Here is a 15,500-nt window from a genome sequence, read left to right as displayed (position 1 = left end):
TACAGTCACACTCCACGTGGTAAAAAAATGGCCGTTATAAAAATGAATGGGAAATAGAAAAGAAAAAGAAAAAAAAGCACACAGCAATGAAGGGGTTAATTTAAAAATAATTAAGACATATTTTTTTTAAAATTCTGAGGAAATAAATCGATCATTATTATCATAACATTTCCTGAAAATATTAAAATATATAAATTATTGAACAAAAATATTATTTATTTAACTGGAAACAAAAAGAGAGACATCTGAGGTGTTCGGATGCATGTATTCCCTTACATTCAATTATGCCTTAGACATGTAAGAAAGTCTGCTTATTAGACCCACTAGAGTAATAAACTAATATAATAAGCACAATAAGAGTCTGCATATTCCTGATTTACAGTAACTGTGAGTACGTCATGTGTCATAAGCAGCTTCAGTTGTTCAGATTTATAAGCTTTCTTTGGGACTTTAACCTCTGCAGATTACTTGGCTTCATTGTTAAATATTAAACAAGTAATAATTTTGGCCAGCTGTGTTTTCTATCAGGAAGGCCGTATGGTTAACAACAGAAAGGAAAGACACTGTACAAATAAGTACAAGTTTGTTTTTGTGACATTGAGCTTGTTATAGTAATAATAATAATATACACTGTTCAAAAGTTTAGGGTCGGTAAGATTTTTAAATGCTTTTGTGAGGAATTTTAAGCTCACCAAAGCTGCAGTTATTTGATTTTAAATACAGTAAAATCAATAATAGTGCAAAATATTATTACAATGTAAAATAGGCTAGCTGTTTTTATGTGAATATATGTTAATGTAATTTATTCCTGAGATCAAAGCTGATCTCCAGCATCATTACTCCAGTCTTCAGTGTCACATGATCCTTCAGAAATCAGTATAATATGATCAAAGATTTCTGAATATTATCAGTGTTAAAAACAGTTGTGCTGCTTCAGATTTTTGTGGAAACCGTAATTTTTCTGAATTACTTTATGAACAGAAAGTTCAAAAGGACAACATTTATTTGAAATATAGGCTATATGTTTTTTTGTTTTTAATGTATGTCCTATACAGACATATATGGTATGATTTAATACGATGGCCTATATTTGATTGACTTTATTAATCTACATTTGCATTGTAGACATAATTATTACAGTAATTTTGAATCCTATGATATATATTATTTTTTTGCAGAAACATTTATGTTGTGTAAAAAGTCTAGTTTAATATTAGCATCAAATCCATGACAAATAAAGTATTTTACTCTTGCTTTTTATTTGACTTTATTTACATATGTGACCTCTGAGGAATCCAAAAGTTATCATATTACATTACTTTCATTTTGAGGTGCTTATTGGATTAGATTACTGAATACTTTTTTATGAAGTAATTTGTAGCAGTAACGGAATAGGGGCCTACATTTTAAAAGTAACTCTCCCAACTCTGGCATTACAATAGCATGGTTTAGTTTTACAATTAGTGGACAAACTTTAGGATTTGTTGGACAAATATTATTATTACTGTAATAGATTAGGCTATAGCCTATGCAAATGCTGTTGTCAAACGTCAGGTGCATAAAACATATATCCAGTAGTATATTCCTGCACAACCGGAGGCTGCAGTTTTAGGACCCCAGTTTTAGGACCGCAGTTTTAGGACCCAAGTTTTTTGTGACAAGCGCCACCTACCGAACTGGATGATATAGCGGCGGCTGCTGTTTCAGGACCGCAGTTCTAGGATCCAGGTGGTTTAGTTTGTACATAGTATCAAGATCCACCTTGATCCTAATCTCATTAGAAAATATATATATGTTTTAACAAATAAGATTATGGAATAGAATAGCTCCTGCAGCAGGTGGATAAGTAGCATCAAGCTACACGATACAATTTAAAAGATTAATATTAAACTTTTACTTAAAGCTCACTTTAAACCACCATCGAGTAAGATAAGATATTTGTACCATATTCTGGTCGCGGTTTAAAATGGTTTTAAGTCATAAAAAGATGTTGAAATATGGTATAATAAAGCAATTTATATGCAACTAATGGCTACACCTTGCTTGGCAATACTGTAAACATTCTTAATTCATATGAAAATACCCAAAATTGCACGAAAATCACACACAAACCACATATACTCGAAATCGTGCATTTATTAGCTTCTTGTTTCAGGTGAAGAGATGTGTCTTAGCTTTGTTATCACGGATAACAGGACCGCGTCATGCAGAAGGGCAGGATTATTGTCACGTTGAACCATGTGAGATGATTGACAGCTGTGCAGCGAATGAGACTTGCGTACATTACTGACGCAAATCAGGAAGAGGAGACCCAGATCTCTCTGTGTTCGCTGTTTGAGTTTTATCATAAACACTATCGAGTCTTAAATCTTTCTAATGATGCTCAGTTTGTCCAGATAAAATAAGTAAGAGTGTGATGTTTTAACGAGTAATGAATGTTGAACAACAATCTGTTGTGATTAACAATGTGATCTGTTATCTTTGCCGCGAAAGGGGTTAAATTTGTGTTTTTGGTAATCCAGTTCTGTAGGTGGCGCTGTCACAATAAACTAGGGTCCTAAAACTGCGGTCCTAAAACTGGGGTCCTGAAACTGCAGCCTCCCGTTGTGCAGGAATACCCTTCTCCATATATCGGATATGAATGAGGGGATTCATCACCTTTTTTTCGGGTGTCACGCAGACGTATTTATGCGTGTATGGCAATGGTTATAACTTATACATGAATGTTGCTTATCTTTGCAATATTTTTTCCTCATGAGCGAGTGATGTTTTCCTCTCCCTCGACGGCGCGCGCTGAGGCTCATATGATACAACCAAATCCTCAACTTAAGGACATTATCGGTCTTATTTAGACATTAATTGACTAAAAGCTGAAATTAACTCTTAAATATCCGAATTAAAATGATTGATACATGACATACAAACAGAAATATGCTCTAGAAATCTATATTATAAATCCATATCCTGTAATCACAAACGACTGTGATTGGTCTAATCTGATCAGCGCTGAGAAAAGTAACAGGCAAAGTGTGTCAAACCGCTAACACTATTGAAGAGTTCGAATATGAAAGTTATTGATTTACAAACATTAATCATATAACCCGACCATCAATTAAAGATAATATCAGGCCAGCTAACACCCATCCAATTTATAGACTGTCACTGTTCACTACAAAAGGCACAAACCGCTTGAATGGTCTACTAATGAGTGGACTTCAGTGGAGAATCACTATTTAGTTTTATCTACCGGTCGCTTTAAGAACTGCATCAAGTCAGCACTAAGTTCGCGTTTAAAACTATTCAGATCGGTTATCATTTGGCATAAGAACACTTTTATTAAAGGACGTTTTATGGTCGTCTATATGATATTTATGCAGTTGGATGACAGAGGTCGCTTGTGATTGGCTGAAGTAAAAGCGATCTCTAAAGCCACGCCCATTAAAGTTCTTCATACTTCAGACAGACTGGCCGTGGAATCAAATCACACTTTTAGTTGCAGACTGCAGTTATAAAGCTTTAGTTTTGTCCAGTCTACAATCACCATGAATCCCTTTGGTAGTAAGAAATCGGGAAAAACTTTCCTTTTCACATCTGAGTCTGTTGGAGAAGGACATTCGGGTAAATATGAAACATGCTTCATGCATAACATGCTGACATGCGCAGATATTACCGTCAGTGAACATTAAATGTATTATGCTGTTGCATTACTTACATTATAATGTTGTTGTATCAATGCAATATATTGGTTTTAATGCGCAGAATCGAAAGTTACGCAACATCATGCCCCGTTAGGCATAATAAACAGAGTCGTATTTTTGAGAAATGTTAATGATCAATAAATAATCAGTAAATAGTTCGCATATGTAATGTAGCTGAACTGTGTTTGTTACTGGCAGATAAAATGTGTGATCAGATTAGTGATGCTGTTCTGGACGCGTACCTGACCCAGGACCCGGACTCTAAAGTGGCCTGTGGTAAGATCACACTCATCACTTTTCAAATCATCATCTAACCAAAAATGTTGACTAACAAATTCTTGGTTTCACAAACATGAATTTGAGACACTTTTTAATGGTGTTTAGCTGGACACACACATAGACATTCCCATTCCCTTTTTATGGCATTTTTACATAAAGTGTTGTCTACTTTCTGGACCAGAGTGTGTGTCCAAGACTGGCATGATCCTCCTGTGTGGTGAAGTGACTTCCAAGGCTGTGGTGGATCTTCAGAAAGTGGTTAGAGACACTGTCAAGAGTATCGGATATGACGACTCATCAAAGGGTATCTATACACACAAACACACACATATATACACAGATATATTGTCAGCTTGAAGTGGAAGTTGCAATTTTTTCCTCTTGTTGTGACGAAACGGCTTCTGGAAGAATAACAAATGTGGGCGGGGTTTGATTTTGTCTGTGGGGAATTGATTGGATGGTTGTGGTTTGCTATTGGTGGATCTCATGTGAGTGACAGGTTATTGCCCCGCCCTCATCATCAGAGAAGAGAAGAGCTGCAAGAGGGAGGGGAAGTTACTGTGATTCAAGATTATGAGGAATATGAATTAAATAAAGAATAATTTAAAAATAAATAGTGCAGTATTCCATAAATGTTATGATTGATCCTTCAGAAATCATTCTAATATACTGCTTCAGAAACATTTCTGATTATTATCCAGAGACACGATACACAGAGCGGATCATGTGATCGAGTTATCGAGTTATCTGATAAAACATATCAGACCCATTTGAATTCTGCACATACTTATGCTGTATTTTAAAGCGATATAGAGGAGATCAGGAGGAAACTAAAGCTGTACTGAGCTCAACGCTCTGGCCGAGCTGTGAAATAAAACAAACGCTATTGGCTATTTAAAAAAGGGGAGGAGCTGTTCGATATGCCTCGCCCTGTCTTCTTGTTTCAGTGGAAATTACGTCAACAGATTCAATAATGCGGCGTGTTTCACGCAAGGGGGTAATCCATCCGCCGGAAACCGAAGCTTTCCCGGGCGCCGCCATCGGCTAGCAGAACATCACCTGCTGTTAGCATTACATTGACTCCCATTCATTTTGGCGTCACTTTGACAGCGAATAACTTTACATCTGAGGCGTTTAAAGACTCCATTTGTCCATAATTTATTTCTAAAGAAACACTACAATGTATAAAAGGCTCCATTACTTTGTATTTTACGTTATGGCCTCGTAGAAGCAGTTTTTGTAAAAATAGGCTAACGATTGCGTCATAACCACTCGACTCTCTGTCGCACAGTCGAGAAATTACCGTATAGAAGCTCGCAAGCAATCGGGGGACGTGGAGGTATAATGTCCGATAAAGTGAAGGGAGAAGCCCATAGAGAGTGATAAAGTTGCTCCCGCTGCTAGCTCATGGACAGCTAATGCTCACGCTCTCCGTCTCTGTGAGATTCGGAAGGGAATGATTCAGATTTCTGTCGGCACAGCGACTAGAAGACTGACAGCTGTCAGACTCACGTCACATCTACGTCGTCAAGCTCAGTTTGAGCCTGCGTAGTACGGTCAGCCATCAGGAAGTGAGTGGGGGTTTGTGGGATTGACTCTCGTTTGGAGCCAGTCTCTAGCGGCCAATCGGTGAGTTGCAGTTTGAGTCACTCCCATGTTGGATTTACGAGAGAGGTTTGCCGCTGGTAGAGAACGCAAAAGTATTCGAGGGGCTCCGTAGATTAAACATTTTGACTAATAATCTCATTATCATGTGATCTGTCCAGGCTTTGACTACAAGACGTGTAACGTGCTGGTGTCCCTGCAGCCCCAGTGCGCTGAGATCAGTGACTGCGTGTTCGAAGGCAGAGACACGGAGGACATCGGCGCCGGAGATCAGGTCACATCTTCAGAACTTAACATGAGACAAGGGTCATGTGACTCTAGCCTGGGAAATAGCATAATAATTGCATAAATATTTGCCCCCCCAATTTTTTATGGATATAATCATCATTTTTTTTTCTTTTTTGGAGGAAGAATAATAAACACAACAATATCCGTGACAGCCTTTTCAACCTAAAATCATGAATGTATAAAGAGCACTAGTAGTATAAAAAGTCAACAACAAATAAATGGATCCCAAATAATTATATTTTATAATAATTATTATACTATTATGAAACATCATAAAATAATATAATTAAAAAAATAAAATAATAATAATGTAATAATAAACAAAACATTTGTTTTTTAATTAACATAATACTAAAATAAGGAAATAGTATAATGGTAAATTGCATAACGCATAAATATCTGTCCCCCAATGTTTTATGGAAAGACTCAGGGCTTGTAATATAAAACAATTAATGAAAATAATATAAAAATACAAAAAAATATATATACATTTTTTTACAAATTTTTTTTTTAAATAAAATATGTCAATAGTATCTTGAATATATAAATGCAATAATGAATGTTGTGTGACTCCTCCCCAGGGTTTAATGTTTGGCTACGCCACCGATGAAACAGAGGAGTGTATGCCGCTCACCATCCTGCTAGCTCACAAACTCAACGCCAAAATCAAGGAGCTTTCAAAGACCGGAGTTTGTCCCTGGATCCGTCCAGACTCAAAAACACAGGTGAAAGGTCTCTCTGAAGTGATAGGGGTTTAAGGAAGCAACTAATATCCTGCACGCGGTTATCTCCGTAAGCTAATAGCTCAAACACAGCCGATAATGCTGATGTTTCAATGATTGACGAGCGCAGGTGACTGTGGAGTATCGGGACAACATGGGTGCCATGGAGCCGCTGCGGGTTCATACGCTGGTCATCTCAGTTCAGCACAGTCCCGACATCACGCTGGAGGATATTCGGCTCAACCTGATGGAGAAAGTTGTAAAGACGGTCATCCCGGACAAATATCTGGACGACAAGACGATTTATCACCTGCTGCCCAGTGGGAAGTTCCTCTCAGGCGGGCCTCAGGTAAGCACACTAGTGAAGTTTGCTAAAGCAAGGGTTGGTGATGAGGCCTAGAGCTATCACAGTAACTTTAATAATCGTCCTAATTGTATGAGAACAGCGAAATACACACCGCGGCTATAACCAAACCGACACACTGCTGGAGTCACTTTCAGAACGACCTTTTTTCTTCCAGATGATGAACGATAAAACATTGACAGCCAATCAGAATCCATCCTGCTTGTGTATTAGAAGTGTAATGAATGCGCACTTTTAGTGTACTTTTTTTTTAAACTGTGCAGAGCAAGGGGTTTCTTAACATAGTTTTAAAAAGTAAATTTTTCAGTAATGTCAAACTTTGTAACACAACTTTCCCCCGCGGGTCACAATGACCCGAAGCACTAAATTTATACTTTTTTTTATTTTTTTGTCCAGAAATCTTATTTTATTTCGTTTTTATAGTATTTTTATACTATAGTCTATTTAGTCTATAGTCTATTTTGTAATGCAATTTTTTTGGGATATTTATTTGTATTTTATTTACCTTTAAATTACTAGATTTGATCAATAAATAATACATAAATAATACTTAAGAAGCACATTCCTCACATTCTTTCAACTTAAATTCAAAATAATTCACAATTTCATGCATAAACCTTTTAATTCAGCTCAAAATATCTTGCATTGTGTGTCTTTGTCGACCTCTTGTGGAAAAATAATATTACAACATGATAATTCATGACTCTTGACTCCTAAAGCCAGCTCTCTTCAGTACGCATTCAGATCATTAAATCATTTTTTGTTAAAGTTTTAGCATTTTTAGTTTTTTTCTATGTGTACCTCGCATTCCTCACGCTCCATTCATTCCTAAGTCAAATTGAGCCGCGATGGAAGGATTTGTTACTTTTTTAAATTTCAACCACAAAACTCCTTGAATCTTAAAAAAAAAAAAGTGGTGTGTATTCGTGGTTCAAGTGTGTCATAAGTCCTGGGGTCTTGGACTCTGATGAACACTCAATTTTATTATTTAAAGCTACACTGTGTAATTTTTTAAGTTGATTCTTAGCAAAAAACACTTTGTTCTTTCAAAATTAAATGTGCTCAGTAATGTATAATTACTTCACCAACTAATCAAGTATTCTCGTAAGCGTTAAATCTGCCATTTATAATACATGTCAATACGGAATCCATGGAAGCCAAAGAGGGACATACCTGGAAATTCAAGGTTTGCCTTTTGCGTTTTTACACTCAGTGGCACCGTGACGGATGCAAGGGGGAGATTACTCACGACTGCCGGAAGATTTGAAACAATACGGCCACCGTAGGAGTTAAAACGCCCTCGGAGTGGGAGGGGCTAGAAAGTAATATTCAGTTGGTAGTCATATACAATTTCACCGCTAGATGGGAGTAATTCCTACACAGTGTAGCTTTAAATGGGTAACTCAACCCCTGGTCAGAGCCTGACTCCACCTATATTTTTACAGTCTATGGTCTCCACCCACGGCAATATTTGAAAAATGCTGGAAAAGTGGGCAGACCACTGATCTATATAATGACTGGATAGCTCATGACGTCATAAACGGTGGAGCCACCGCGCCGCCATATTGGGATTTCCTAGTGAGCTCACGCGTTCAATTGAATCAATAGGATTTTTTATGATTTCATTTGACTGAGAAAACATGGCCTAACAAGACACCGTTTTTAAATCTAAAGTCTCCCTGTACATTCTTACAACGCAATATCCTAAGCATTTAAATGGGTATTTGTTTATATTCGGAAATGTTTCCTGCTTATTAAAAATTGCTTTTAAAAGCTGGGGAGAGGAGCATGGAGAGTGTGTCTAGGCTAACAGCAGGTGGTAGTAATGAAAGTGTTTTATTTAGTGATTTGCCGTTTGAAAGGAAAATAAGTAGCTCCTTGTTAAAATACACGTTTAAAATATAATATTTAATTTCTAAGTGTCCAGTGTTCATTATTCACTTATGGGACTTCCCTGTAGCTTAAGACCAGTGGTATAGCTAGTTAAAACCCCAAAACGTTAACTAAAACGGCAATTTATTTACAACAGGAACAAATAAGTCGCCGTAACAACTAATTATATAGATCAGTGGATCTTTACATATACTTTATACCCAAATGTCAACAAATTTACCTGAATCAATGAACAGCATTAATAAAGCCCTAATCTTACAGATCATTAACTAAAAAAAGTTGTTTTAGGGTTTAGTTACCCTTTAAAAAATAAAAAATAAAGAGTTTCGGGTCAAAATGACCCAACGGAAGGACGAGGGTTACACTTTAAATCATGATGTTTTAATAATCTGCTGTTGTGCTTTAAATAAGTACACTTATTTTGATGTGTAAGTACTATTTTAGATGTATGTTAAAGTGTACTGGTTTTTGACGAGTGAATGCTGCTGTCTTTCAGGGCGACGCTGGTCTCACTGGCAGAAAGATCATCGTGGACACCTACGGAGGATGGGGAGGCCACGGCGGAGGAGCCTTCTCTGGGAAAGATTACTCTAAAGTGGACCGATCGGGTGCGTACGCGGCCCGCTGGGTGGCCAAATCACTCGTCAAGGCCCAACTGTGTCGGAGAGTTCTGGTTCAGGTAACACTCTAGTCAGTTTAGTAGGATTATGCACTGTATGTGTATATAGTATACGTATTATGTAAGGAATAATTGACGACGGGCCGTTGAATTATTAGAAAACTAATGCACACCCGAGGTTTTAATCTGGACACGGAGCGGAGTGGCCGTTACACCTTCGGCCGTTACACCTTCGGCATTATTTTATAATAATTCAACGGACCGGAGTCAATTATTCCACTTATACTAGTTACCACACCTCAGGACATTGTTCAGATGATGTATTTCAAGACATTTGTCAGGTTTTTGTCCTTAAAACTCTCTTGTGTGAAGGACTACTTTCTTACGCATCTCATCCCACGCTTCCATTGCTAATTTCAATGTTATTTACATATCATGTTAGAGCTTCAGCCATTGATAGCGGACTAATAAAGTTATTAATGCAGTTATTCTCTCAACAGTGTTCGGCCGCAGCGTCTCTACTAATAGCGAAACTGTAAGTTTATCTGCTTCAAGAACAGCGCCGCTAGTGAGAAATGTCATGTAGCTTTTAAGTTGCTGAACTATATGACTAATAAAATCGCTAGAGCAGCGCGGAAACATGCGTTTGAGCGTGAGAAAGAGAGTATGTGCTTTACGTACATAATAAAACGTAATTTGTGGCAGAAAACATGGAAATAATTTGCCATTTTTTTCCTATTGTTTACTATATTTATTTGCGTGGTCAGTGTCGTTGTTGGTTTTGGCTCTTTTGCTGTTGTCGGCTGTAAAGACCTTTTGAAATAACTGAACTCATTTGGCGCAGTGATATTAAACCGTAATGCGGTCAAGACCTGCTGGAACTACTTTAGCCGTGCGTAGAACATTCGTCAACCATTCAGATTCAAGCATTCAACAGCCCTGTAGTATAAGTAAATGTATTAAAAGTAAAAAATTTGAGCCAATTCATAAAAAAGACATCAGGCTGCAGTAACAGTTTAAAGTAGCCTTAGGCCCCAATCACACCAAACTTTTTTTTTTGCAGTGAGAGGGTTAGGTTAGGGTTAGCGTTTCAACCATAGACAGTATATAAACTGGACACAGCGACCCCATAGGTTTCAACGGAGAAAAATTAAGTCAATTTGAAGCACTCACTTCCTGATCGCCAGGCGAACTGCGCAGACTCAAACTGAGCTTGATGACGTAGATGTGACATGAGTCTGACAGCTGTCAGTCTTCTAGTCGCTGTGCCGAGAGAAATCTGAATCATTCCCTTCCGAATCTCAGACGGAGAGCGTGAGCATTAGCTGTCCATGAGCAGCAGGAGCAACTTTATCACTCTCTATGGGCTTCTCCCTTGACTTTATCAGACTTTATGCCTCCACGTCCCCCCGATTGCTTGTGAGCTTCTCCGCCGGTCTATACGGTAATTTCTCGACTGTGCGACAGAGAGTCGAGTGGTTATGACACAATCGTTAGCCTATTTGTACAAAAACTGTAAGATACAAAGTAATGGAGCCTTTTATACACTGTCGTGTTTCTTTAGAAATAAATAATGGACAAATAGAGTCTTTAAACGCCTCAGATGTAAAGTTATTCGCTGTCAAAGTGACGCCAAAATGAATGGGAGTCAATGGAATGCTAACAGCAGGTGATGGTCCGCTAATCAATGGCGGCCCCCGGGGAAGCTTCGGTTTCCTTGGTATTAACCGAGCGGAAAAAGAGCCAGACGTCATCACGTTTTTTTCCACTGTCCAATCGAATGAATGGAGAGGCGGGCCTTACGTTGTAGTGACGAAAGCTACAGTTAAACGTCCGGAGACTGCGATGATGGAGGATAAACTTGTGTTGGCTCTCGCGTGTTACCAGGAGCTTAACGACTTCACGAACCGCTACTACCACAATGTTAACAGAAAATAAATAAAGTTAATAAAAGGCTAATATGACGTTTACTTGACTGACAGGACAGCTGTTTCGGTGGTTGCCTAGCAACATAAAAAACACACAGCTCACAGCTCACTCTGTGTGATCGGGGCCAAAAAAGGCCCTGAAAACCACGTTCGGTGTGAGTGAGTCGCCACAGTAAAAGATGAGTGATGAAAGGATAAATGATGAAGAAATGATATGCCTGACTGTATTTTTGATATTGTATTTTTTGTTATAGATCTCGTATGCGATTGGTATTAGTCAACCGTTGTCGGTGTCTGTCTTTCATTACGGCACATCGTCGAGAGATGAGGACGAGCTTTTAGAGATCGTTCAGAAGAACTTTGACCTGAGGCCAGGGGTCATTGTCAAGTAAGTACACACACATATAGTGTAGCAGTGCTGGGTGGATTACTTACTCATTCTGTCAGTTACTGATCACATGACAACGATTCCATGTGTGGCCTAAACCATCATCTTAGCAGGAATGTAATATGAAGATTGTACAAAGTAACATTTATTTTGAACAACACTAAAATTAATTGCAGACAAGCCACAGCAGTATTACCATATACTCGAAAAATTATAATATGGTGCAAAAGTTAATTTATTTCAGTAATTCAACTTAAAAGGTGAAACTAATATATTATATAGACTCATTACATGCAAAGTGATATATTTCAAGCCTTTATTTGTTATCATTTTGATGATTATGGCTTACAGTTTATGAAAACCCCAAATTCAAAATTAGAATATTGTGAAAAGGTTTTCATAATCTGTAAGCCATAATCATCAACATTATAACAAATAAAGGCTTGAAATATCTCACTTGGCATGTAACGAGTCTCTATAATATATTAGTCTTACCTTTTAAGTTGAATTACTGAAATAAATAAACTTTTGCATGATATTATCATTTTTCGAGTTTCACCTGTATATACACTATTTGAACAAAAGTATTGGGACACACCTCTTAATTCCCGAATTCAGCTTTTTCAATCAGACAGATTATTCCATATTAATGTCTTGTATGTAAATGTGATGTTATTGCAGTCCCTGTTGGTGTAAAGGTCAGGTGTCACAATACTTTTGTCCATATATAGTGTATCTATAGAAACAGAGCGTATTTAGGCCACGCCCACACCGGGCGTTTGACTCTGCATGGTGAGAGGCTCCTCCTGGTCATTTCTTGCTTCTAACTAAACACAGAAAAATGGCTAAAAGCTGCTGTGTGACGAGGTGTACAGCAAACAAGCTAAGAGACCCAGAGATAAGTTTTTATAAGCTGTCGACCCCAAAAAACGAGTGTTTATGGACATAAAAGTGGATCAGGCAGTTGAGATAGAGCGTAACGTGTCTCATTACTCTGAGAATTAATTTACCCATTCGTTCCAGCCTGTGTCCACTTTTAAGTCCGTTTTTTGGGGTCGGCAGCTTATAAAAACTTATTTCTGGGTTTCTTAGCTTGTTTGCTGTACACCTCGTCACACAGCAGCTTTGGAGACGGTCAATGGAGACGGTTGGATTGTATGGAAGGCCAAAAGGGACAAAATGTGTGAAACTGATGCGTTAACGCATTTACGCATTAACACGCCATTTACGCGTTAACACGCATTTACGCATTAACACGCCATTTACGCGTTAACACGCAATTTACGCGTTAACACGTGTTAACACGTAATGACGTACATAAATACACGTAAATACACTTTCAGACGCCCATTTAAAATATGCTGTAATTATATGCCTAGTTTTAACCTATGAAAAGTACATTGTTGAACATGTATTTCACATTAAAAACTGGTATTTACATGCTTTCTCTGTGTTTGAGCAAGAGCAGCACCAAACCAGTAGGTGGTGCTAATGTCCCAAAAATGTATTCAAGTTCAAGTTCAAGTCTTTATTTTTGCCAGAACGACACAAATCGCCTGGAATTAATTTTGGTGATGATTTGGCTCACACAAGACAATACTGGACAAGAATAACAGCACATCATCAAGCATGGCATGTACAATAAAAACAGAAAATCTTAGATAAAAAAACAGATACTTGGGTTGCTACCAATGAATATATATAATAAATAAACAAAGTGACCCTGAGGAGAAGGACATAGCTGTGTAAGCAGAGCAGTTAAGGATTAAGGATTATTGGTGTGAATTGATGGCCCTCACAGCTAATAGTAAGTGCTATTTAAAAAACGGGTTGTTCTGGATCTGATACTTCCTAGCCTTCTACCTGATGGTAAAGGGGAGAAAAGGGAATTAGCAGGATGTGATGAGTCTTTGAGAATTTTTAGACCAGTTTTGAGTAGACGGGTGTTATAAATGTCGCAGATCTTAATGAGGTCCAGCCCAATTATTCCCGACGCTGTCCTAACTACCCTATTCAGTGAAGACTTCTCATCCGCTGAGCAGTTCCCCCACCATACAGTGATGGAGAAAGTAAGAGTGCTCTCTATCACAGCCCTATAGAAGTGGAGCATTCCAGTTTAGGACACTTTACATTTCTTTAGTTGTCTTAAAAAGAAGAGTCGCTGTTGAGCTTTTTTAACAATCTGGCTGATGTTGATGTTCCATTTAAAACTGGAGGATATAATGGTCCCAAGGAACCTGAAACTTTCCACCCAATCTACAATTTCTTCCTTAATGGCCAAGGTCTGGAGCAACTTACTATTTTTGCTCCTAAAATCGACAACCATCTCCTTGGTTTTGGAGATGTTGAGGGACAAGTTGTTAACTGAACACCACTCAGCCAGCAAAGACACTTCTGTTCTGTAGGCTGATTCATCATCATTGGTGATGAGGCCCACCACAGTCGTATCATCCGCAAATTTAAAAATCTTGACTGAATCGTGGTGAGAAATTTACGTGTTAACGTATTTAATCGTATTTACGTGTTAAAACACAATTTACGGATTAACACGCTATTTACACGCAAATAACACGTAAATTGCGTGTTAACGCGTAAATGCGTGTTAATGCGTCAGTTTCACACGTTTTGTCCCTTTTGTCTTTCCATAGGATTGTTTCCCCCCCCCCGGTGAGCGTGGTCTTCAGGTTATGACGCGTTGCGCTCATAGATAGTATAAAGGCCTTTTTATGCTTCTCCGTCAACTCCACGCCGTAGCTACGCCGTCACTCCTACGGCGTCGTGGCCGTTTTATGGTTCTGCATCGGGTTGTGTTGCATCGCGGTGCATTTCAACGCCAGAACGCTGGGGGGGTGGGGGTGTGACCAATCACAGCCCTTGTGGTCTGCGTCGCCTCGACGCGTAGTTACAATTTTTTGGAGGTGCACGTCGAGCTACGGCGGAGGGGTTCGCGTCGACGCAGAAGGGTCTGCGGGGGTACGCCGTCGATATGACGCAGAAGCATAAAAAGGCCTTAAGAGGTTACGCTCTGTCTCTATGCATGCGTCACATGACTAAACATGCATCATTGTTTTCTAGTACCTCAGTTTTCACAGTCCACACTATAATGCAAAAATGTCATTTTCAAATTTATCCACTTTGGAGAAACACTTTAGTCTTCTTTTATCTTCAAAAAACGTGTTCACTGCACGAAAACACCGTTTTCAAATGTATCCGGATGAGTGTAGTCGTAGCCTCAGATTTATGTGCATCAATTCCCCTTTTACAGGGAGCTTGACCTGAAGAAACCCATCTACCAGAAAACTGCGTGCTACGGACACTTCGGACGAGACGGATTCCCTTGGGAAAAGCCCAAGAAACTCGTCTTCTGATGTCAAAGAATTACCAGTCTCCACATTCCTTTCTAAGGTTAATGATTCTGATGTTTTTTGTGCTAATTAACCTTTCAAACGCTCCTCTGTGATCAAGACTTTATACATTATTTAATTTATAAAGACATGTTTTCATATTCAAGACAGTAAATTAAAATGGAGTATCATTTATATGAATAGAATTCAGTTAGGTAATGAATTATGTGGAAAATGTGCATTTTTTGCATCTTATAATAACTGTGAAGTAGAAAAACTCTTTTAATTGCACCTTGATTATTAGTTATTACATAATTTTCCTGTACATCAAATCAATTAATAAACACTTTTTTCATGTTTACCAGCACCAGT

At 38.3% G+C, this 15,500-nt stretch overlaps 1 protein-coding gene across 1 annotated transcript; it reads left to right on the top strand.

The window, feature by feature from the left end:
* The first annotated feature begins 2,656 nt into the window (after positions 1–2,656).
* mat2al (methionine adenosyltransferase II, alpha-like) lies at positions 2,657–15,494 on the top strand. The gene is made up of 9 exons (XM_079600163.1): positions 2,657–3,618; positions 3,897–3,974; positions 4,159–4,281; positions 5,744–5,856; positions 6,452–6,595; positions 6,723–6,941; positions 9,346–9,528; positions 11,651–11,784; positions 15,050–15,494. The coding sequence occupies exons 1-9, from the start codon at positions 3,543–3,545 to the stop codon at positions 15,150–15,152; spliced, it is 1,173 nt and encodes a 390-aa protein (XP_079456289.1). The 5' UTR covers positions 2,657–3,542; the 3' UTR covers positions 15,153–15,494.
* The last annotated feature ends 6 nt before the right edge of the window (positions 15,495–15,500 follow it).

The sequence above is a fragment of the Phoxinus phoxinus genome (assembly GCF_949152265.1).
Source record: "Phoxinus phoxinus genome assembly, chromosome: 23".
Classification (NCBI taxonomy): Eukaryota; Metazoa; Chordata; class Actinopteri; order Cypriniformes; family Leuciscidae; genus Phoxinus; species Phoxinus phoxinus.
This window is presented reverse-complemented; position numbering and strand designations above follow the sequence as displayed.

Coding starts and splice junctions, on each gene's coding strand:
- mat2al (XM_079600163.1), top strand. CDS start 3,543: ATGAATCCCTTTGGTAGTAAGAAATCGGGAAAAACTTTCCTTTTCACA. Junction 3,619..3,896: donor TGTTGGAGAAGGACATTCGG/GTAAATATGAAA, acceptor TGTTACTGGCAG/ATAAAATGTGTGATCAGATT. Junction 4,282..5,743: donor ATATGACGACTCATCAAAGG/GTATCTATACAC, acceptor TGATCTGTCCAG/GCTTTGACTACAAGACGTGT.